This window comes from Mustela nivalis (assembly GCF_964662115.1).
Source record: "Mustela nivalis genome assembly, chromosome: 8".
Taxonomy (NCBI): Eukaryota; Metazoa; Chordata; class Mammalia; order Carnivora; family Mustelidae; genus Mustela; species Mustela nivalis.
Window position 1 is genome coordinate 106,700,031 of NC_139027.1, and position 26,040 is coordinate 106,726,070.

Genomic DNA, 26,040 nt, shown 5'->3' on the forward strand with positions numbered 1-26,040 from the left:
GTAGCCTAGGCTCTTGGTAATCTTTACTGGGTGGCTTTTTTCTTCATGACCATAAGATAGCTGTTCCACCTGCAGGCACTACATCTGAGGTAGACAATAGCACCTAAGACATTATCTGCTAGAAACTCTGCCACTTGACCTGCCAGCAGCAAAATAAATAATTATCAAGACCCCAATACCTGACCCAATACCTGAATTGCTGTTCTCTCACTTGCTTGGATTTTTCTCCTCGAGTGTCACCATCAGGGAAGCTGTCCCTGACCATCCTGATTAAAATGCTCTCTCCCTCTAAACCCAGCTTAGCACTGTATCTCCCTATGTTGCTTGAGTTCCTTTTTTTTTTTTTTTTAAGATTTTATGTTTTTATTTATTTTATTTGACAGGCAGAGATCACAAGTAGGCATAGAGGCAGGCAGAGAGAGAGGGAGGAGGAAGCAGGCTCCCTGCTAGGCAGAGAGCCCGATGCGGGGCTCCATCCCAGGTCCCTGGGATCATGACTTGAGCCAGAGGCAGAGGCTTTAACCCACTGAGCCACCCAGGCTCCCCGAGTTCCCTTTCTGATGATACTGTATATTGTCTATCATGTCATAGTCCATTTGGGGTTCTAGAACAAAATACCACAGATTGGGTAGCTTATTCACAATAGAAACTTAATTTCTCACAGTTCTGGATGCTGGAAATCCAAGATCAGGGTGCCAGCATGGTCAGGTGAGAGCACTCTTCTGGATTGCATACTTCTCATTATAAGCTAACATGGCAGAAAGGGCAAGGGAGCTTTCTTGAGCTGCTTTTGTAAGGAGACTGATAATTTCCTAAAGGCCCCATCTTCTAACACCATCACATTGGGCATTTTCCATATATGAATTTGGAAGGATACAAACATTCAGACCATAGCACTTGAACACACAGATTTTGCCTTAATCAGTCTATACCCAGGGCTCCATACAGTGCTTGACACAGAGTTTATTCTTAATTTTTTTAAAAAAGTGAATATTTATGAAATATGAAATATTTGTTGAATGAATGTTATACTCCTCAAATTTGCATTAATCTAGTATTAATAAGCAATTATGAGTTTATACCACCACACCCTACCCCCACTGGGGACAGGTTGCCCAGTCTGGATCCCTCTCTTCCACCACTATCACCATTTTGACCTTTTCTGCCTTTTGACACTCCTGGAGAAGGAAGTTAGATGGTAACTAACTGTGGAGCAGAGGTGTTCTCTGTATTTCCCAGGAGCTTGGGGTGATCTGTTAGAGTCTGAGGGTAGAGAATCCTTTTCCTACTTGTTAAAGTTAACATGGAATGTGCCAGGTTGGAAAACTGGAAAATTTTGTTTCCCCTTCAGTGAATCTTCTAGTTGTCGGTGCGCCATTCTCACTTGCTTTCTGTCAGGGATTCACATTTCTCATGCTGTCATTGCTGTGTAGGGTGCTTTGTTGGAATTCTGGATATCTCCACTAGCAGATAGAATGCTTGGCTGGAATATTCAGGAAAGAAAGATAACTACTGATCCTTCTTAAACTGCTTTATGATTTTTTAATGAAGTATAATTGGCATATAACATCAGTTTTGAGTGTACAACATACTGATTTGATTATATATGTTACAAAATAATGACTACAATAAGTCTAGTTAACGTCTATCTTCCCATGGTCAATCTTTCTCCTCTCTTTCTTTCTCCTTCCCCTGCGGGGAAGTTCCCTTGCCTTATATAGGGCATAACAGCCAATCACAGAGGTGTTCACGTGAACAGGAGGTATCTGGGGCTTGTAGGCAGTGGTGGCATATGGTGTTCATGTGACAAGCACGAGGTCACGTGTGGCCAGGGCGGATGTTTTTTAGGCTGTCCGTGCTGCTCAGGCTATGTAGCCGGTGCCATCTTAGGGGCACGACCGGCGCCATCTTGGGGGCATGACCCCGACATATAATTGCATTTTTTTTTCTTTTAAGGCCTCTTGGCAACTTACAAATATACAATACAGTGTTATCAACTGTAGTCAACATGTTGCACATTATATTTCCATGATTTATTTATTTTATAACTGCCAGTATGATTTTAGAAGTGTATTGTCTTTTCTCCTTAGCTGACCCTGTGTCAGACTTAAAAAAAAAAAAAACAACAACCAACTCTTGTCGTTTCTAGGGCATATTAGGTGGGTATTCTGTGATTGGTTAAACTAGGAAACAGAAGCTTTAATGGACTCATTTTGGTTTCTTACTTGTTACATTTATGGTAGAGTTAATAAATTTATCCATAGACCGTCTCTGATATGTTTAGGTTCTGATTATAGTTTGGAGTTTTCTGTTCTGAAACAAGTTAACTTTTTCTTTCAAATTATGGAAGTAAGGGATTTCAAAAGGGCTATTGGTCACACTCAACTCTTCTCTTAAAAGAGTTAGGGGTGCCTGGGTGGCTCAGTTGGTTAGACATCTGCTTCCGGCTCAGGTCATGATCCTAAGGCTCCCTGCTCAGTGGGGAGTCTGCTTGTCCCTTGGTCCCTCCCCCTGCTTGGGCTCTCTTTCTCTCTCTCCCAAATAAATAAATAAAATCTTTTTTTTTTTAAAGAGGTAAATTGGGGTCTTTAAAACTATGTTTAAAAATCACCAGAAAACCATGAATGATCATGATTCCCATGAGTTGTGGTAGAGATGCAACAGGGGGAGTCCTCAGGGTTTGTAGTTAAAGGATCTGGGTCAGTGGGTTAGTATCCTGATCCTTACTTCCTTTTTGTGTTTCTGAAAGCCCGTCATTCACCTCCCTGTGCTTCAGATTCTTTCTTTTTTGGCTTGGTTTTTCATCTGTCAGATGAATAAAGTAATAATCATTACATTAGGATTTTTAAGAGAGCAGGAAATGATAGGATGCAGTTAATATACATCTAATAGGATGATTGTGGCAAAGTTATAGACTTCTTTTCAAAGGCAAAATGTAGTGGCAATTTTGTGAAGTGTTTAAACCTGGTGATTCACAGACCTGTACCCCTGGGGATAAAAATATATTATATGTTTATAAAAAATTAAAAATAAAAAAAAATGTAGTGGCACTTTGTAAATGGAGGTAATGCTTCTGAACATTGTGATTGGCTCCTCTCATTATGTTATGTACTTTTCATGTCATTCTGCTTATACTTCACATCCAGGAAAGATTAACTAACTCAAGTGTATTTTTAGGAAAGAGGTCCTTGGTCTTCCAAGAAGTATAAGTTATTATCCTATTTCTGTGTTTGAAGATTATTTATAATAATCTCTCTTGTTCTTTTGGAGTTAGAGGTTTCTGTTTGCGGTATGGAACATTCATTATTCCCCATCCCTTCATTTCCTTGTTCATCAGACTTCAAACCACCGTCTTTGTCTCTCTTTTTTTCTCTCTATTTCTTTTTCTTGATATGTGTAATTTCTCCAAAAGAAAATGACATTCAAGTGATTTGGCATATAGACTTTAAAAAGAAGACAGCAATGTGCAGAAATGGATTTGAAAGACAGAGGTTCTTTGTTAAAAGATAGTGGACCCCTAACAGCTGCCTTCGGGCTATAGAATCACTCTCTTGATAAGTTCTCACATGTTAAAGAGGAAGCATTGTGCCAGGTTTTACAAAAGGAGCGTTAGTGTTTTGTCTTGCTGGCATCAGGTAATGGCTGGTTGCTGCTGTGGGCAGATATGAATCTCTAAAACTAAAAATAATCCAGCCTATTAGACTGTCAAGTTTTTAAATTTTCCTAAATCTAACTGATGCTCCCTGAGAATGTTAAAACTGAAAAAGAGGAAGTCTGTGGTGGTGAAATTTGTCAGGAATATAGTTCTGGAACTGTTGGTAGGCATTACTGTCCATAGAGAGGAATTTCCAACTGTTACTGAAACACCCATCACATCCCTGCCATTGGATTTTATGAGCCATCAAATCCTCCTTTTTTTTTTAAATATAATTTTTTTATTTTTTATAAACATATATTTTTATCCCCAGGGGTACAGGTCTGTGAATCACCAGGTTTACACACTTCACAGCACTCACCAAAACACATACCCTCCCCAATGTCCATAATACCACCCCCTTCTCTCAAACCCCCTCCCCCCAGCAACCCTCAGTTTGTTTTGTGAGATTAAGAGTAACTTATGGTTTGTCTCCCTCCCAATCCCATCTTCTTTCATTTATTCTTCTCGTACCCACTTAAGCCCCCATGTTGCATCACCACTTCCTCATATCAGGGAGATCATATGATAGTTGTCTTTTTCCGCTTGACTTATTTCGCTAAGCATGATACGCTCTAGTTCCATCCATGTTGTCGCAAATGGCAAGATTTCGTTTCTTTTGATGGCTGCATAGTATTCCATTGTGTATATATACCACATCTTCTTGATCCATTCATCTGTTGATGGACATCTAGGTTCTTTCCATAGTTTGGCTGTTGTGGACATTGCTGCTATAAACATTTGAGTACACGTGCCCCTTTGGATCACTACGTTTGTATCTTTAGGGTAAATACCCAATAGTGCAATTGCTGGGTCATAGGGCAGTTCTATTTTCAACATTTTGAGGAACCTCCATGCTGTTTTCCAGAGAGGTTGCACCAGCTTGCTCAAATCCTCCTTTTTACTAAAGATCATGCTAATTAAGATTCTGGTACTAGCAGTCAATAGTCTATGGATTCATTTTCCCATTAAATTCTCTACTTTAATACTTACAGTGATTTTCCTTTCAAATTCTTCAAATTCTTCATTCTTAGAAATTATGGCACAAATTTAGGAAGTGTCTCCTTTTTTACAGTATGGATTTACAATTTAAATGAATATTCAGATTATATACATTTGATCACAGTAACTATTTCTCTTACCATCTATAATTATAATTTCATTCCGTAACAGTTTTAGACTTGGATATTTAAGCAATCTGTTAGGGACATTTTTTTTTAGGGTGAATGAAGCTTAATTTTTATTATGTCTTTATTAATCTTCTTTAGATATTTTATGAAACTTCTTACATATGTATTAATGGAACTTTGGTTTGTCTTAATTTTTTTTTAAGATTTTATTTATTTGAGAGAGAGAATGAGAGAGAGAGAGAGACCATGAGAGGGAGAAGGATCAGAGGAAGAAGCAGATTCCCTGCTCAGCAGGGAGCTTGATGTGAGACTTGATCCTGGGACCCCAACATCATGACCTGAACCGAAGGCAGTCACTTAACTAACTGAGCCACCCAGGCACCCCTTATTTTATTATTTTTTATGCCAGATTACCTAGATGGGTGTGAAAGAACCTAACACAGTGCCTAAAATGTTACTCCATGTTAATTTTTCTTTTCTTATTGGGAAGAATAATAAATAGTGTTTCCTTATATACAGAAACTGTTTAACATTTTGACTTGGAAAATTGATACCCTATCACCACTACTGAATGTTAGTTGAACACTGGTTCTGGCTATTGTGAAAGGTTAACCAAATAGGTACAGTAATAGATCTTGTTCAACATCACAGTTTTGGAGAACCAGCAAAATGCTGAAGTGTCTTCCTACCATCACTGTTACTACCACCAAATGTTTTGATAGCTCTTAAGAGGTTGCAGAGTTCATATGTATAATTCAGTCCTTAAAACAACCAGAAAAAAATATCTTTTAATATCCATAATTTATAATTTAAGAAGCTGAAGCATAGATTTTGGGGAAAAAAAATGTCTTTCTTAAGAATGCATGGTTGCTACCCTAAGACTCAAAACAAGGCCTTCTGTGTGAGTATTTTCTTTTAAGTATCACAATGATAATATGAAATCTGAGTACTTTCCATGAAAAATTGGAAATCTTCAAATATAACTAATCATTGTTTCATTAAATTATTGAATGGATGCATACTGAGAGTGAGGAGTCCTGATGTAGCTTCCATGTTGCCTTGGGAGCCCCATCTCCCTTCTCTGCATTAATATCCTGTCTTGCCATCTTCAGGGCCACACTGCAGTGGTGTAAGTGGGAAGATATGTGCGTATATGTGCGTGTATGTATGCATGTGGTGTGTTGAGGAGTTTGGGGATAGGAGAAGGCAGTGAATAAGTGGATGCATTTCATTAGTCCCTAAAGGTGCTTTAAAGGTGAGATATCCTCACCCCAGAGAGCTGTGTCTGTATAAAAGGCACTGAAGATAAATTCTGTTCATGGGGAGAAAGGGATTCAGGAAGAATAGTTCATTACAGTGGGCCCAGGGGGAAATCTTGGAGAAATGGAATACAGGAAGTCCAGTTTGGCTAAAGCATTTGGTGTGTAAAAATAAATAGGAAGATAAAGTAGGGAAGAGAGAGGAGGACTGGTGCCAGGCTAAGGTATTTGGACATTGTTCTATGGGCACTTGAGAACCATCGAAGGTTTTTGAATGGTGTAATGATGTAATCATAGCTGGGATGTATGCTTCTTACTAGAGTAAACTTTGATGTTTCTGTTTCCCATGTCCCCATATTCATTCAATGAATAGCCCTTTTGGTTCTACTTGCAGAATATATCCCAGACTCAGCTTCTATGACAGTCTCCACTACTAGGAGGCTCACCTCAGCAACTGTTATCAGTCAGTTGGGCTGTCACTGCACCTTCTTTAGTTACTTGCTTCTTCCATGCTTGCCCTGCCAATCTGTTTCATACTACAGAGTAACCTTTTGCAAGTGTAAACAAGAACTGTCATTTTCCTGGTTAAAGATTTCATCATCTTTTCATCACACATGCAGTTATAAAATCCAGACTCCTTGCTGTACCCATAAGGGCTTTTGCAACCCTATGTGACCTGGTCCTGCCTCTCTTTGAATTTATGTTCTGCCCTCTCCCCTCTCCCTCACTCAGCTCTTACCACTCTAGTCTTGTGTTTCCTAAACATCCAGGTTCCTTCTCACCTTAAGGTCTCTGCATTTGCTTGCTCATCTGTCTGGAATGTTCTTCCCCCAAGTCTTCACATGGTTAGCTCCTTAACTAAGGAGACTTTTTCTGACTTTTGATGTGAAGTAGCCCCTGCTCAAGTCATACATTCTATCATTTACCAGCATTCATTTTCTTCTCAGTGCTTATCAGTAACTGGATGAATTTCTTCATTGACTTGTAAATGTACTTGTCCTCAAACCTGTTCAACTAGATATAACAGCTGTTGGAATGTGAGCTTATCCAGAGTTTCCCATTCCCTGAGAGGCATTGCTGCAAAGCAAGCAAGAACTATGGGCTCAAAGAGTCATTAGGGAAAACCACATACTCTGCTCAACTGTAGCATGCCTATGGCAAGTCATTGAACCACTCTGAATGTTAGGTTCTTCATCACTTAAAAAATGCCTCATGGCACAGTAGTGTTGGGAGAAAAATTTTCCTCTATCCTTCAAAGATTCTTCCAGCTGGTTTAAGGATTAAATTGATATGAGGCTGGTTTACAGGAGAAAGTTAAATTTAATTTCTTAATACTGGAACACCTTATACGTGACAGGTTCAAAGACAGAAAGGTACAATGACGTATTTCTGTCATGCTGAACTAAGGAATGGGATAGAGGCCTGGGGCTTTAAAGGGGAGGAGGACAATTCATAGGCAGTAAGAAGACAGATGTTTGGTAATTAGATATTTGCCCTGCCATACTGATGGGTTGCTCAGATAAAATTTATTCCTAGTGATAATTCTAATTCTAGGAAAAAACCCCAACTTAAATTCTTCTAGGTAGTTAAGGATGAGGCAAAAGTTTCTTGGGCCTGCAGGGTCTTGGTTCCTTTCAGCTCAAAAGAGTCCACATGCCAAAATGACACATTTTGGGGAGATTTACTCTGACCCCCTTCAGTGGCTCTGAAACCTAAACTATAGAACATGAAAGCATGGAACCAAGCCCTCATGCAGGGTCGTTTCTCAATGATTGTGAATTTCCCGTCTCCTTCCCCCTTCTTTAAGAGGCTGAGGATTAAAACATTTACTCCAGTTCCGCAGTTTAACTTTGTGTTGTTTTTCTTTACAAGGCAAAACAAGTAAGTGGTTTAAAAAGACAAACAATACCCCCAGACTTAAAATGAAAATGAATGGTTCCCTGTTCCAACTCCAGTCCCCTTTTCCCCAGCTTCCTCTCCCCCAAGGCTACTACTTTTAACTCTCATAGCTATTTCTTTTAGAAGTTAAATCTGTAATTCAACATAACACACTTGTACTACTGTTCCTTCAGTTTCCAATTATAGATATTATTTATATATCAAATAAGATATCTTCATATTCATACCAGGAAAGGCAAGGATTTAATTCTCCTATATTTCCAACCCCAAACCTACCCATACTACATAAACCATTCCTCTTTTTGATGTACTATGTCCCCCTCCCTTTTTTTTTCTAGCTTGTCAGTATTGTGAGTTTTTTTGACTCCAGCTATTGGCATCTGCACTATGTGGTGTACTGTGATGCTGTTTCCTTTCTTACACAAATTCATATTTTTTCTGCAGTTAATACTTGCCTCATTGTTTGGGTTTCTTTTTGTTGTTGTTGTTGTTTTTTTATACCAGTCACTCTTGATTGTCAAACTTCCCTCAAAATCTGAAACATTTCCTCTCAATAAATTCAAACCCAACATATATTTTGTAAGTTTGATTTATTTTCCCCTTGGAAATATCTTTCCAGCCTCCTCTGGCTTCCTCCTCCAATTTGGACTGTCCACTTTCTAAACCTGCTGCATAGTGCCATCTGGGAATATTTTTGTGTTTTCTTGTTTTGGATTGCCTGTTTCCAGATCTGATTTTCTTTTGCATTATGTACCCTATTCCTTCACTTTGCCAAGGCACGTTCATCCTACTGCTTTCTGAGAAAGTATGTGGGAAGTAAATTCTTTGAGACTTTGTAGAGCTTTATTCTATTTTCACACTTGACTGACATTTTGGCCTCATATAGAATTCTTGGTTGGAAATAATTTTCCTTTAGCATTTTGAGGAAGGTGCCTTCTGATCTTCTAGTTTGTTTAGAAATTTGATCCCATTATGATCCCCTTCCTTTCCATATGACTTTTTTTTTTTTCCCACTTGGAAGTTTTTAAACTTTTATTTCTTTCTTCAATATTTTGATATTTCACAATGATATACCTCCATGGCAACTACATGAGTTGTTCTGGGATGTTTATGAGCCTTTTTAGTCCAGACACTTACCTTTCAATTCTTAGAAATGTTTTTGAATTATTTCTTTGAAATTTCATTTCTTCTATGCTCTTTTTTTTTTTTTTCCCTTTAACTCCTATTATTCAGATATTGGACCTTCTGGACTGTTCTTGTGATTTCTTGCACTCTCTCTCTTTTTATTTTTTCTTTCCTTTTGCTCAGTTGATTTCCTAAGTTTTCTCTGTGTTGCTTTTTAGTTTTGATCTCTGTCTTCTCTAGAGCCTAACTGAAACAACTAGTGATCCTAGGTAATCTATACTTCTTTAACAGTTAAATACCAAAGAGTTGAACTGAAAACCTTCTGAATGAGTCATACCTGTCATCTGAAAGCCATCACTATAAGGCAGACTTTTTTAGGGTCTCTCAGGTAGGTCTTTATTCTTAAGCTAGTTGTGTGGCTGAAAGGGAATTTTCCAGTCTTTTGTTTGGAGGATGTCAGCCTGACTTCTTGTATCCTGGGAGCCTCTAGATAAAGGAGCTGGTTATTTCACTGTTGAGCATTAAGACTTCCACTTCCATATCCTGTATTCACTGTGGAGCCTCCCTTCTGCCCTGTGCTGAGTCTGATGCGCCCAAGACTCAAGTCCTTCTGTTTCTTCCTCTCTAGAGATTAAATATCCTGGCATCTTCTGGGTTAGGAAGAAGTAACTTCCTCTCTATGCAGGAATCTGAGGCTTTAGATCAGGGGTTGGCAAACTATCACTGAAAGGGCCAGAAAGTAAGGATAGGTCCTTTTGGACACTCTAAACCAGTCATCTTCATTTCGGTCCCACCCTGTATCCCTTCTTTTTGAGTTTCTTGATAAAATTGGGTGATTTCTTATGGGTACCTCCCCCCAACCCAGTTTCAACCCTGTCCACCATGAAAGCTTAGGTTTCTGTAGGTCTACTAGGTGAGCCAACTAATGTCCATCTTCTTTTCATTTTCTAAAAGGTCAGTTGTTGTTGTTGTTGTTTTTTTTCTCATTTGCCTTTCTCTCTGTCCTCATTTGGTCATGCCTTTGTAAGGAGTGGAGATAAATATATGTGTTTGATTTACTAAGTTTAACCAGAAGCTTCCCCAAATCCAATTTGGTTGGTTTTTATTTTTACTACTTTCTTTGATAGTGCTTGGGTTAATTTTGCATTTGTTCTCCATGTGCTTACTTGCTATGCCAGATGTTCAAAGAAGATGTCCTTGGGGAGGAAAAATGAGGAGTTTTAAAGTGTAGTGTTCTTGAGATGCTCACAATGGTTCAGTGTGTGAGATCCTAAAGAGGCCTGGTTGTTTCTAACCACCAAGCTCTTATAATAGAAATACAGTTTCACCTTATTTGTGTAAACCATAAGGATCATTTTTAAATGTTTGTAATAAAGTTTGTGGCTTATTGTTTAAAATTCAATTTAAGGTAGTAAATCAAAGCTTTTGGTGGCATGTCCCTGACAGCAGGGAGAGCCTGGTAGGTGATCCCTAAGAGCTGATCAAAGAGACTTGCTGAGCATTTTTTCCTGTATTTGTGTTTTGGTCCTTTAATCTGGTAGTGTTTCCAGTTCCATTTTGAATACTGTAATGCACACTTCACCCCTACTCAAGTCTTCTTGGCAGCATCTGGGATTGTCTTTGCCAAATGGCCCCTGTTCGGGCATAAGCCTGCATTTGCCATCAAGCCTATACAAGGCAAAAACAATGGTGGTTGTCAGAAAATGGGCATCTTTCAAGATCTTATTCATACCACACTTTTGTTCTTATAATCAAATAAAAATTGAAAATAAAAAAAGTAAAATTCATGAAAAAATGACCATTTGCCATTCTTGTCTAGGTTCACCTTTCCTGGCCAGTGAAGATGGCGTGCTTGGAGGAGTGATTGTTCTTCGAACTTGCAGGTGTTCTGCAGAATCTGACTCCTCCCAAGATAAGCAGACACTTCTAGGTGAGCTGGACATATACCTTATGTGTGTGTCTTTCTCTTTCATTTCTTCAAGATATGGAAAGAATTTTGTCCTTAAGTTAATAATGTTAAGGTATGGGAAGGCCAGAATGCTCTACTGGTATCTACACATGTCTATTCTTCTGATCTTTTTGCATAGGTAAACATGTAAAAGATGAATATTCATTTTTAAATGTATGCTTAAAGCATATTTTTCAAATGGGCTTAGAACCTAGGACCTTTACTAAAGTCGAATATTAAGAACATTGAGACTGTGTATTTATTTCCTGCTTGTTCCACACAGCACTGGTAACCCATAACAGCATACACAGTAACAGACATAGAAAGAAGCTTCTTACTGTGTCCCCTCCCAAAACGGAATCAGAACCATGTGAAGAGCTACTGGCCTAGGAATCTTTTTTGGCTCCATCGCTTATTAGCTATGATGCCTTTGTGCATTGGGTCTTACTGTTCTGTGCCACTTCCTCTTCTGTAAAATAAGGACATCTGCCCTACCCTCTCATAAAGCTGTGGTGAAGAAGGGTCAAGTGAGTGTTTTGCAGATTTGCAGATGTCCATCCAGATGTGCAGTTTTGTGTCTAGCCAAGTGTACCACTGGGGTTAAAAACCAGCCAGTCTTCCATTTTCCAAGACACAAACCTGTGGACTAATTCTGCCCATAGAAGGCCCTTTTTCTAATCCATTCATCTGTTATTTTTAATTGACTTTTTAATTAATCATATATATTTTCAGGAAAGTACACGACTTATAACTGCAACTGCTTGATAAATTATTATAAACTGAACCCACCCATGTAAGCAGCACCCATATTAAAAGCAGAACTTCATAATTAACCCCAGGCCCCCAGATAACTCACCCCCATTCTTTATCTCTCCAAAGTGAACCACTGTGCTGACTTCTGACACCATGATTAGTTTCTCTGGGGTTTGTATTTTATATAAATGGAACTACATGTATCTGATGTGCATGTTGTATGTGGCAGTAGTTTGTTCATTTTTATTGCTGTGTGGCATTCCATTATACTGATACACCACTGTGTATTTATCCATTCTTCCGTTAAGTATTTTTTTTAATATAAGTATTGTAGCTCATCAATAGGAACTGTTGAACTGTAGTTCAACCCTTTCTATAAATTTTCTTACAGAAGATGTGAGAGGTGCCTGATCTATATTGTATGATTATTGTGAATTACTGTAGTACAAGTGAGTCTGTAAATTAGAAAACCAAGAATTTCTTATGAGTGTAGAAAAGTAGTTTTTCTATAGAAGCTGAAAGAGCTTTCATAAAAATTTCGCCCAATTTCCTCAAAGGGGAAGAAAAAAGCACTTTGGATTCTGACTACTAACCTCATCTCCCCGCCTCCCCTTTTGTCTTTCCATCCACTATACTTGGTACCCAGGTTGCTCCCAAGAAATGTAGTTTAAATGACTGTCTTTGGTTAAACCAAGACAAATTAGCCATTTGCTTCTTTGGTATCTTAATTATTGTTGAATCCTTTGAAGAAATATTCCATGCTTGCATAGAAGGGAGTTTGTAGGAGGATGTACCTGGGTTCCATAAAAACAGAATAATCCTTAGTACTAGTTATTAAAACTGCTTTATAGACTATTCCTAGGATGGATTATCAGTTCTCTACTGAGCCTGGACTCTTGCCCATTAGAGTTAATCCTGAAAATTGTAAGGTTTTTTTTGTTTTTCATTTTTGGTGGTGTAGTATAGAAATGCATATTTAAGGATAAATCATAGAATTTGAAATCATGTCAAATACTTTCAATCACCAAGGTAGTAATTTGTAAACTGATTTTTACTCTCTGTTTTAAGAAGAAGAATGAAATGTAAAGTGTGAATTTCTAAAATAAGTGAAATCTTGCCATTTGTTAAAACTAACTAGAGGGTTTAATGTTTGTGAAGTTTATCTACTAAAACCTTGTGAACATAGGCTAGTATCAACTTATAGATGACACCAACTACATGGATTGGATTTTTACATTTGTTCAAAAGAGTAATCTATGTACAAAAGGATAGGAGAGGAGATGTGAAAGTCACCATGGTCACCCCAGACCCAGAGCCCCCAGTCATGGTTCTGGTTATTCTTGTTGAAAACATGTTCATTCTATAGAATAATTTCATGCTTCTGTTTCTTGATTGGTCAATAGTTTGTGACTCCTTTTGGGGGAAAAAAAAATTGAAAATGTAGTTCAAACCAGTTTCCACCCCCCCTTCCTCTAGACTTTTGTTAGACTTCTCCTCTAACTTGAAATCATAAATTTAATTATATCGCAACTGTAAAATACTATTTCTTTCTTTCTCTCTTTTTTATAAATAAATAAATAAACAAATAAATAAATAAATAAATAAATTTTATTTATTTATTTGACAGGCAGAGAGGCAGGGAGAGAGAAAGAGAGAGAGAGAGAGAGAGAGAGAGAGAGAGAGATGGGAAGCAGGCTCCCTGCTGAGCAGAGAGCCCGATTCAGGGCTCCATCCCAGGACCCCGAGATCATGACCTGAGCCTAAGGCAGATGCCTAACCCACTGAGCCACCCAAGCGCCCCATGTAACATACTATTTCCCAATTTATTTCTTGATTCCTCAACTTCAGACAGTCTCTATCAACCATACCTCACCTCTTTGACTATGTAAGTTCAGGAAAGTTCATGTGTTCTTCTTTTTTCTTTCTTCCTTACTCCTAAACCTCACCTCAATCTCTAGCAATATTGTCATGGTTATTAACATCCACATTCTGTACTATACCTAACTCGTTTTCTACATCTTGATTAGAGGTTCTGAATAGTGCCAATTAGTAACCAGCATTGGCAGTACCAAAACTATATATTATTCACTGCAGATCCCAGTAGAAGATTGGACTCATAAGAAAATAAGAGTCTGTCATAAACCTCTGCCTGTAAAAGAATATTTCACACATCAAGGTCAAATGGATTCTCCCATGCTATACCCTGTCAGTTGCTCTGAAGCAAGCCACAACCTAATTTGCTTCATGTTTGAACCATGACTTCTCATTTATTGCCTTATAAAACCCTCATGAAAGTTTAACTTTACAAACTCATTGGCTCTGTAATGCTTAGTAATATCTAGAAACCAAGAGAGCTCAAAAGTCTTTCTTTTCAACAGTCCAAATAAGATAATTCCCAAAATCAAAACAACAACAACAACAATTGGATTACTGTATATTGGTCTATCATATTTTATCTGAAGAATAGTATAATTAAAATATTCTCTACCTTGAGCTTTTTCTGTGTCCACTCTCTTTTCTGAAAATCATAAGTAGTGTTTCCGTAACACTGTAAGAGCAGTTTCAATCAAACCCCACTGTCACTTGGTGGAGTTTCCAGAAATCCATTACTGAACCTCTCCTCTTGACAAATATATCAATTAAAAGAGCCCCAGTAGGCCACTTCAAGGGTGGGATGACTCAAATACAGGGCACTTTCAAGGTTTATCCTCTGTTCACTGATTGATGAATAGAATTGGTAAATCTCACGTATGAAGGAATAGTCAAAATCCTCTTGTTTGACCTTGTTACATGTGCTTTGTTCATAAATTGTTTGCAAGAGGTGGAGCTTATTCCTCTCCCTTGAGACAATCTTCCAAGGCATAAGAATATGGCAGTGTGATAATGTGTGACTTCTGAGGCTAGATCAGAAAAAGCACTGTGGCATCCTCCTTATTTTCCCACTCTCGGAAAGACCAGCTGCCTGATGGGAGGGTTTGGGTGGCTGGGTGATGGACACTGGGGAGAGTATGTGCTATGGTGAGTGCTGTGAATTGTGTAAGACTGATGATTCCCAGACCTATACCCCTGAAATGAATAATACATTATATGTTAATATAAAGCCCGGCAGGGACAAAATAAACAGAAAAATAGTAATAAAAGAAAGACCAACTGCCATGTTTTATGGACAGTAAGGAGCACTGTGGAGAGGTCCACATGGCAAAAAAACTATGACCTCTTTCCAATAGCCAGCAAGGCCCTGCGACTTCTTGCTAATATAGCCTCAGCTCTGAATGAATTTGCAGATGACTGCAGCAGCCTTGCACAGATTTCTTGACTGAATCTCATGAGGGAGAGTAGAGTGTAAGTCTCTGAGCAAGAATTACCCAACAAAGCCACTCCTGAATTCTTCACCCACAGAAACTGAGATAGTAAATGTTTTCTGTTTTAAATCATTCTATTTTGGGGTAATTTATGCCAAAATAGAACCTTTTAAATCCTCTCACTGCCAGATAGGCTTCTAGTTAGTCTAAAGAGCTACAGTAACAAATCAAGGTGCTCTGTTGCATTGTTAGGCAGCTGAGACTATCAGATTGCATGAGTAGATTCTGGTTTTCTTCTTTGGGGTCCTCTGAGACAAATGGGATCAGTGCCCTATTTTGCAGTCCCTAGTCACTCTTTTCTAGACTGTCTCATTAACATCCCTTACTGTATTCCTCTCTCACCTTCATACAGTCACAAGACTTCTCTCTCCCTGGCCCAGAGAACCTAATTATGTGCTCAGAAATGGGCAGTTAGGAGAGAAGCATGCCACCCCAAAGCAGAAAGGGCAAAAATGAGAACCTGACCTAATTGTGGCTTAGAGAGACCAAACCCAGGTTCAGAGAGATTGTGGTTAAAAGAAGGGCCACATAGGTATATGTAATTAGTTTACTTTATGTCTAAGCTAAATGTTGAATAATTTTCTCTATGTATTAAAGACAAAACCTGTATCTCTTACTATCACTCTCTGCTTTCAATTTTTCTGTGAGCACACATCTACACTCCTGCCTCTGTTGGTCATTTCCCTAGAAGGCAGATGGGAACTACTTAACTTGATGGGAAAGTCCTCCCCTGATCTAACCCCAAAATATGCTTTCATTGTCATTTCCAATTTAGTCTTTTCCCTCCACCCAGCCTCAAAGCACCCAGTTCTGGCCATTTCAGATTGCTTGGTCTTCTTCCAGAGGGTCCTGTTTTTTCCTCCGTAACTTTCACATGCTTTTACCTGTGCTTGGAATGCCTTGGGCCAGTTACATTCCTTCTTTAAAGACCGAGGACAGATATGAATCTTCTTGGAATCCTTTGGAAACCCTTTCCCCAGGTGATTTCTTCTTCCTTGTGCTTTTTATTGCAACATGCAATTGGCATCTCTTATAACATTCACTATGACACATCCTAGATGTGTGTTAAAGTGTCTATCCCTCTCCCTAGGCCAGCACCTCTTAAGCTTTTTTCTGAACCCAGTTATTTGACAGGAATAGATCACAGATCTCTGAGCTCCAGTGACTCACATGAAGGATCCAGGTGTTTAAAATATCTTTCCAAGTACTAGAAGATTCCACTGCCCCTGAGAATCACACCACCAGATTGTGAACCATTTGAGGGCCAGGACTGTGTCATATCCAACCTTGTACCCACCTCCATAGTAGGCTCCACTAATTATTTAAATTAACAAATTACATGTCAAATGGAATTTCCTCATTGATTGAAATTTTAAATTGACACTCTTCTAGAAAAATGAAATGTCACATAAAGTATCTTTAAATGCTCTTAAAACAAAACAAAACCCGAACAAAACAGTATGGCTTGGAAATATTGGATAATGATGAGTATCTGGGAACAAGAAGATTTGAAGACAGTCAAAATGGATCACAGAAGATAGCCTCTGCAAATAGTCTTATAAAAAGGACAGTTTGGATGTGAATGTATTTGCAACACCCATCCGTCCACCTCCCACTCTCCAGATCCTGAGATGCTGGCGAAGCCTAGCCTACAAATCACTGCTTTAACGCAAAGCAAATGCTTCTCCCTGAAATGAAACAGCTGAAAAGAATTAATTTTCTCTCTGCTTTTAGAGAAAAAAAAAAAAAAAAAAAAAATATATATATATATATATATATATATATATATATATATTTTTTGTTGTTGTTGTTGTTGTTGTTTGTTTGTTTTTTTTACCTGCTGAAGTACAATTACATGTGCTTTCCAGGCCTGTATGGAAGAGCTTTATTGAGGTTGCTGTATATAGTATGGCAAATAATTGTGTAAACAAAGTTATATCAAGCCTCCCAGTAGAAAAAAGTGAGTCTTTTTCTGTTTTAAACTTGTGATTTGACACAAGTAATTAGGATGTATGCAAATATATGGCATAAACAGCCAATCTCACAATATGGGTGCATTTTTGTCCTTATAGCTTGCCCTCACTGTGCTGGTGAGAGCCTGATAGACCTTGTGAAATTCAGGCGTCCCTGACTCAGAATGGTTGCTAGGAAGCAGTGAGTATGGGGATCAATGAGAAACAGGGTCCAGATGTTTAAGGAAAATCTTAAGCAATTCAGGATAGGAGGCATAGGGGCTCTTAGAGGTAAAAAAGACTGTTTTTGGCCAGTGGCTTCTGTGCTACTGTTGGGAGTCCTTCATCCTAAATAGATGTGAGGCACACAGTTCAGCCTGAGCGTGATTATCTGATGAACACATACGGTGATTGTTAGTCCCCCATTAAGTTCCCCTCACCTTACACAGAGAATAACTCCAGGTTTCTTACTATCCAGAGATATGTGTTCATTTTGCTGATAATTAAGTGTTGTATGTGATTTTGCTTCCAATTGTCCAGCTACCCCTTCTTTCCCTGTTTTTCCTCTTAACTATGAAATGTTCCATGTATTTTTAAAAGAATGTAATAAATTTTTAAGTTATAAAGGATGATAATAAAATGAACACCTGTGGACCTGCCACCCAGCTTAAGAAATTGCCCATTACTCATCTCTTTGAAGCCCTCATGTGGGCCTGACTTTATATAAATGGTATGATAAATGGTATGTGATATGATTTCTTCTGTGAGAATTTTTGCCGTATCTTACATAATTACTTGGAAGAATAAGGAATCCTTCTATCATTTTAGACTTAGCTTTAGCAAATTAAACTGCTCTTGACTTGCCAAGTAGAACTTAAATGTGGCATTCCTGCAAAGTTCTTTATCAAGTACTTTTTTTTGTCACTGTTACCAAAACATGCTATGGTTTAAAAATAAAAAATGTTAGATTGAGTTGATGCTTCCTGGGACATTAAAAAGATAAAAGGTCATTTTACTGTAAGTTAAAATTCCAAACCACCTTCTGGTTTTACTGGCATTAAAATTTTGGCGAGCACCCATAAACACATGCACTTCAAAGGAGCTTCATTCCAGGGATCCCAGCAGTATCACTGATTTCCATTTCATGGCACATGCCACCATGAGCACTTATGACTAGGCATTCTGTTGGGCTCACATGATCATAAAAATAATTCTCAGAGAGAAAGAAAATTAGCTATTGGGTTGGTAGTGGGAAAAGAGATACCAATGGGTGCTTATCTAATGTTAATAACTTGTCTTAGAAATTTAACTAAAACTTTGTTCTCTAAGGGGGTCCAGTGCCATGGTTGGAAGCTTTTTTTTTTTTTTTAATTTTTATTTAAGTTCCATTTAGTTAGCATACACTGTTGTATTGGTTTCAGGTGTACAATGCAGTGATTCAACACTTCCATACAACACTGGAGGAAATGGGTAGAAGCTTATCTCTTCAGTGCCTCAGCAATGCTTTGCAATTGTTACATTTTCACTGTAGTCTTGAGATAGAGGCTGATGTTTTGATTCTTTTTTTTTTTTTTTTAAGATTTTTTATTTATTTGACAGGCAGAGATCACAAGTAGGCAGAGAGGCAGGCAGGGAGAGAGGGGGAAGCAGGCTTCCCACTGAGCAGATAGCCCGATGTGGGGCTCAATCCCAGGACTCTGGGATCATGACCTGAGCCGAAGGCAGAGGCGTTAAACCACCGAGCCACCCAGGCGCCCCTGATGTTTTGATCCTTATTTTAAGGATAAGATGGAGGGAAGCAAATTAAGTAGTTATTCTTAAATGCAAAGTAAATAGGCAGACATGATATTTAAACTTTTCAACAATAGAGCTGCATTAATCTATTGAGGTAGTGCTCTGAGATTTATATATTCCAGAATTAGTTGTTACTTTTAAAAACAAAGAAAAGTTGATTACAAATAGCTATAAACTGCTTTGTTTGCTTTATAAAAGAACTTTTTTCCTTATTTTTTATTTTTATTTTTAAAAAAGTATCTATTTATTCATTTGACAGAGAGAGAACCTGACAGCAAGAAAGGGAACACAAGCAGGGGGAGTAGGAGAGGGAGAAGCAGGCTTCCCGCTGAGCAGGGAGCCTGACTCAGGGCTCAATCCCAGGACCCTGGATCATGATCTGAGCTGAAAGCAGATGCCTAATGAATGAGCCACCCAGATACCCCTACTTTTTTTCCTTTTAATATCACTAATATACTTTTTAAAAATTAGAAATGGATGTTTATCTGTAATTTCTTCTCCATCATGAGAAGCATAGTTCTAGCTATAATCTAACTATGTAGTATTTTTTTGCCACAAAATTTTCCATTTGATATAAAGAATACAGAGATTTATGAATAGATTTATGAATAGAAGTCTAGTGATTATGTAATTCTTATTACTGTGGTTCTCCTAAAACTCTCAGAAAAACATTTTGACAAATTTTATAGTCAATTTTCATCTGCTCAAAGGGTAATAGGGATGACTCTAATATGAAATAAATCCTAAAACAATATTTGTTGAATGAATGAAATCATGTTTCAGTAAAACTTGTTTCACTGAATGCTTTTCTGTTCAGCAGAGAACTTCCATGTTCCAGCCAGTGGCCTCTCTTTCCAGCAGGTTTTAATACAGTAAAATGATAAAAGGGGTACCTGGGTGGCTCAGTCAGTTAGATGTCTGGACTCTTGATTTCGGCTCAGGGTTTTGGGATCGAGCCTTGAGTCAGGCTCCACCAGTGGGTAGTCTGCTTGAGATTCTTTCTCCCCTTCTCCCTGTGCCCCTCCCACTACTCATGCACTTTCTCTCTCAAGTCAATAACTCTAAAAATAAATAAATAAAATGATTAAAAAGGGAAGGGAACCAAATTGTCCTTTGAGGTTTATATTGCTATTTGACTGACATTCCTCCTTCCTTTTCAGTCAACATCCTTCTTTAGTCTTGAACAAATCACAGTGAGCCTTGGAAAGAAAAAACAGTTCTTTTCTTGCTTAGTATAACCAGGGCTCTCTAGAACTTCAGTCTCATCCCTCCTACAGTTCAGTGGTGAAAGCTTTTCAGAGAGGTAAGCCAACTCAAAGCTACTTAATGGCCACAGTGGAACACACAAGATATGAATCTTAATGATTCTGTGTCAGGACAGTAAAGCATCCGTGTATGAACCACATTCTAGGTTATAAAGAACTTAACAACCAGGGGGAAAAATCTACAGAGGTAAGAGGAGGCCCTTCTATTTATAGTTCCTCATTCTTCCCATTTTAAAAATGAGCCTATCTTTATTTAATAAGACATAACTTAAAGCACTGTGCAAAATGTCTGAGGATAGGCCATTCCACCTAGAAGCAGCAGTAACTGACTTGGCAACTGTCTAGCCCAAGACGGTTCTGATTTTAAAGTTCTGTTTTCTGTGCAAGAAAGTCTGGGATGTGAAGCCAGGCAGAGGGGTTTTAAATGGGTGTGGGAGCCAGTGCAGCTGGGGGTTGTTAACAACAATTGGAGAACAACAATTTTTTTAAAGGGGTGGCTGAGAACTTCTCTCTGGCTAGAAAAGAGAATCCGATTGGTAGAGAAAACTTGCTTGCAACCCTAGTAGATCAATTTTGTTTGCTTAAACAGATGACCTATGAATCATTTTGAAAGAGAAAGAGGTCCTGGCAGGGAGCATCTTGCAAGGGGGTGGTGGTGTAGCTTTACTATTAACTACTGAAGGCCGGGATTTAAGTGTCACTAGGAGTCAAAGCCTTGCATAGGGACTAAAAGCTGTCTCATATAGTGAAAGGATGTTAAGACTAAAGTAGAACTACTATGAGCATTATACTTGTGGGTGAATTTATTTATTCCAGTGCATTAAATGCAGATTTCCAGAAAAGATAACCTCTAAGATTATGTGCAAATCCATTTGAGATGTGCCTGTAATACCATTAATCTGTCATCTTTTTTTTTTTTTAAGATTTTATTTGTTTATTTATTTGAGAGAGAGAGAGAGCTGGGGAAGGAGCAGGAGAGGGACAAGCAGACTATGTGTTGAGTGAAGAGCCTGATGCAGGGCTTGATCTTACAACCCTGAGATCATGACCTGGGCCAAAATCAAGAGTCCGTTGCTCAACTGACTGAGCCATCCAGGAGCCCCTAAACATGTCATTTTTGAGTAGCACATGAACAGCACATCCCACTTAACCCTTTCTCTGGCATGGGAACAGGGTTGGAACTATTGGCCTTTTTTCACATCACACTTATGTAATATGATGTGTTGTCAAGTCACTTGGTAGAGAAGAGCTTGCCAAACCCTGTGACCATCTTTCACATGTTAAACCCATTCAGGAATCTATTTTAGCATGGCTTTGGGGGCTCTTAAAGTTTTCTGATGGAGATCTTTTCATGGTCTGGCCATTTTCAGTAGCCTCACAATGCCTGGGCTTTGGCTTTCTTTATTTATTTGAGAGTGGGGAGGGGAAAAGGGAGAGAGAATCTTGAGCAGACTCTCTGCTGAGCACAGAGCCCAACTCTTGGCTCAATCCCAGGATCCAGGGATTATAACCTGAGTGGAAACCAAGAGTTATTGGGCACTCAACTGACTGAGCCACCCAGGTGCCCCTTGGACTTTGACTTTCTAAAAATCATTAGGCTTTTCAAATTAGTAGTTGAGATGTATACAGTGGCCAGCCACTGGCAAAGAAACCTGGCACTTTCCCACACTCAGATATGTCATTCTGGGCCATACATTTATCCTAAATATTGCTTTAGTTCATGATCCACTACATGGAATAATTATACATGGAAAAAATCCCAGTACTATGATATAATATCTGCCCGGTTTGCAGTATTATTATTAGAATCATTTCTTAATACTCTTACCATAAATTTCCATCTTAGATGTATGAAACAAATTGTAGACTTTTAGATATTACTCATCATAAGAAATGCTACTCCTATTATTTTTCGCCTCTATGTAACTATATTTGAGCTAACTTTGTACGACTTACCAGGCCTTAATTGTAAATTAGGACTTAATTAAACAGTTATCAAAGTTTGTGATACAAACTGCCCTTGAGACAATAAATTTTTTTTAAGATTTTATTTATTTGACAGAGAGAGATCACAAGTAGGCAGAGAGGCAGGCAGTGAGAGAGAGAGAGATTGAGAGAGGAGGAAGCAGGCTCCCTGCCTAGCAGAGAGCCCGATGCGGGACTCGATCCCAGGACCCTGAGATCACGACCTGAGCCGAAGGCAGAGGCTTAACCCACTGAGCCACCCAGGCGCCCCCAATAAATGTTTTCTGCTCATTTTAAAAAATTTATAGTGATTTTGGTATTTTAAAATTTCTAGCAGGAATAAATTTTTTTTTGTTTTAATTGCTCTTTAAACATAATAGGTTTTTCCCTAAATGTATGTGTCCAGTGTAAATTTATGAAGGGACTTATTCACGGTTCTTTGTAAGATTTGGTCATATTTTAGGTAGTCACGAGACATGAAACAGTTTGAAAGCACTAGATCATTTCACATCATAATAAAGCATTCTCATGAAGGATAATTAAAAATATATGGTAACTTCTCATTACATCAAATTTCAGAAGTTCAGAATGTCATAATCTAAATAAGGAAGAAATTCTTAACAGATAACATAGATTGGAATTCCTGGGGCATTTTTTTTTTTAAAAAGGAAATAAACCAAAATAGGACAAAATTCAGAGGTTTTGGGAAAGGACATATGGTGAAAAATAGATTGCGCTCCATTAAACTCCCTTAACCAAACACTTCTCATATTTATAGTAGCAGCTATTGTTGCCACTTCCTAAAGTGTTCTTCCAGAGAGATCCCATGTATTTACAAACATATTCTTCCATGGTCCCCTTTTATTTTCTTCCACAGAAATGGCAGCGTCATCTCTATATCATTGTCTACCTTGCCTTTTATTTTAGATAAACTATGTATCTTGTAAGTAAGTGTTTTTTCAAACTGAAGCCTGTTATATTAATGAGGTCTGGAGTCAATTTAGTGAGTCATAGACAGAATCTTTTAAATCAGTGGATATACTATAAGGAACCCAGTAGTATAAACCAATGCATGGTAAGTAAAAGGGTAGGTATTATTTTGTGAAATTTCATTTATAAAGAAATACATGTACTAAGTGACAACCTGTGGGACTTTAAAATTTTGTTTTTGTTATATTGTGATTCATGGACAAAAAGTCAGAAAAATACTCAATGTAGATGGTTCCATATCTTCCATGTAGAGCTTTTTCCTTTTTTTTTTTTAAAGATATTATTCATTTATTTATTTGACAGAGAGAGAGAGAGAGAACACGAGTAGGCAGAGAGGGAGAGAAGAAGGCTCCCTGCTGAGCAGAGAGCCCGATGCGGGGCTCGATCCCAGGACCCCGAGATCATGACCTGAGCCGAAGGCAGAGGCTTTAACCCACTGAGCCACCCAGGTGCCCCAGCTTCTTCCTTTGTTTTTAATTGTTCCATGGTATTCCACTATGTAGAGTACTGTAGTTATTTATATATACTCCCACCAATAGGCAACGGAGCTATTTCCAGTTTCTTCCTAATTAAAACTACTTCAGTGAGTATCTTTGTAAATATGTTCTTTCATAAATATAAAAGCATATCTATAGAATAATTACCTAGAAGAAGAATTACTAGGTGAAAGAGTACATCATTTTAATAACTACAATCAGTCCTCAACATTTGCAGATTTCATATTTGCTGATTTTCCTACTTGCTGAAACTTATTTGTAATTTCATAATCAGTACTCCTGATACTTATACAGTCATTTGTTGGCACCTGCAGAGTGGTGAAGAATTTGTCACCCGACATGCACATTTCCAGCTGAGGTGAATAAGGCGATGCTCTGCCTTCATGTCTCAACTCTCATAACTATGAGGAAGCTCTTTGTAACCTGTTTAATGCCATGTTTTTCACATTTTTGTACCTTTGCTGATGGCTTCATTGTTTAAAATGGCCCTGAAGCAGCTCAGCAATACCATCAAGTATAATAACATTCATGTTATTGGAATCCCAGAAGAAGAGAAAGAAGAGGGGACAGAAAATTTACTTCAAGAAATAATAGCTGAAAAGTTCCTGAATCTAGGGAAGGAAACAGAAATCCAGGTCCAGGACATACAGAGATTCCCCCCCGCCCCCCTGCAACAAGATCAACCCAAGGAGGTCCACACCAAGACATATCATAATTAAGATGGCAAAAAGTAATGATAAAGTGAGAGTTTTAGAAGCAGCAAGAGAGAAGAAAGCAGTTACAAACAAGGGACACCTCCATTGAGGCTATCAGCTGATTTTCCAACAGAAACTTTTTACAGGCCAGAAAGGAGTAGCGATATGTTCAAAGTGCTGAAAGGAAAGTCTACAGCCAAGAATACTTTCCAGCAAGGATGGCATTCAGAATATCAGGAGAGATAAGGAGTTTCCCAGACAAACAAAAGTTAAAGGAGTTCATGACAACTCAACCAGCCCTACAAGAAATGTTAAAGGGGATTCTTTGAGTTGAAAGTAAAGACCATAAACAAGAGTAAGAAAAGTAGGAAGCACAAAAGTGGTAAAAGTAAGTATGTCTATAAAAATCAGTCAGGGGAATCACAAAACAAAAGGATGTAAGTATGACACCATATACCTAAAATGTGGGGGAGAGGAGTAAAAAATGAGTTCAAACTTAAGTGACCATTAACTTAATATAGACTCCAATATGCAGAAAATGTTATATACAAACCAAAAGGTAACCAAAAATCGAAAACCAGTAATAGATTTGCAAAAACTAAAGAGAAAGGAATCCAAGTATATCACTAAAGAAAACCAACTAACTGCAAGAGAAGAGAGCAAGAGAACAGAAAAGCTACAAAAACAACTGTAAAAAAACAAGTAGCAAAATGGCAACAAATGCATACCTAACAATAATTACTTTGAATGTAAATGGACTAAACACACCAATCAAAAGACATAGGGTGATGGAATGGATTAAAAAAAAAAAAAAAAAAAAGGCCCATCTATATGCTGCCTACAAGAGACCTGCCTACATTTCAGACCTAAAGGCACATATGGATTGAAAGTGAAGGGATGGAGAAACCTTTACCACATGCAAATGGATGTGAAAAGAAAGCCAGGGTAGCAATAGTTCTATAGGACAGAATAGAGTTTTTGTTTTTTGGTTTTTTTTTAAAGAGAGAGAAGAGACCACACTGACAATGGAGAGGGGCAGAAGGAGAGCAAGAGAGAATCCCAAGCTGACTCCACACCCAGCGTGGAGCCCAATGTGGGGCTTAATCCCATGACTCCAAGATCATGACCTGAGCTGAAATCAAGAGTTGGACATTTAACCGACTGAGCCACCCAGGCACCCCTGGGCCAAAATAGACTTTAAAACAAGAGACAGATGCTATATAATCATTAAAGGCACAATCCAACAAGAAGATACAACAATTGTAAATATGTAACCTCGTCGGAGCACCCAAATACTTTAAGCAGTTAGTAACAAACGTAAAGGAACTAATCATTGGACATTAATCCAAACATCTGTGCAATTACATCAGTGGACATCTATCCAAACAGAACACCATCCAAACAGAAAATCAACAAGGAAACAGTGGCTTTGAATGACACACTGGACTGGACAGATTTAACAGATAAATTCAGAACATTCCATCCTAAAACAGCAGAATACACAGTTGTTTTCAAGTGCTCATGGAACATTCTCCAGAATAGATCACATGTTAGCCCACAAAACAAATCTCAACATGTTCAAAGAGATTGAAGTCATTCCATGCATTTCTTCTCACCACAATGCTATGAAACTAGAAATCAACCACAAGAAAAAAATCTGGAAAGGGAACAAACGTGGAGGTTAAATAACATGGTACTAAACAATGAATGGG

At 38.2% G+C, this 26,040-nt stretch overlaps 1 protein-coding gene across 5 annotated transcripts in view; it reads left to right on the forward strand.

Annotated features, from left to right (window-relative positions):
* The window catches only part of TASP1 (taspase 1), a 275,223-nt gene that overhangs the window by 200,865 nt on the left and 48,318 nt on the right, over positions 1–26,040 (forward strand). For all 5 annotated transcript variants that reach the window (XR_014314979.1, XR_014314980.1, XR_014314981.1 and 2 more), the window contains one exon: positions 10,927–11,037. Coding sequence is in view for 2 of the 5 variants with exons in the window: in XM_082743712.1 (XP_082599838.1) it covers positions 10,927–11,037 (111 nt within the window). In the remaining 3 variants the exon portion in view is untranslated. The remainder of the gene's footprint in view (positions 1–10,926; positions 11,038–26,040) is intronic.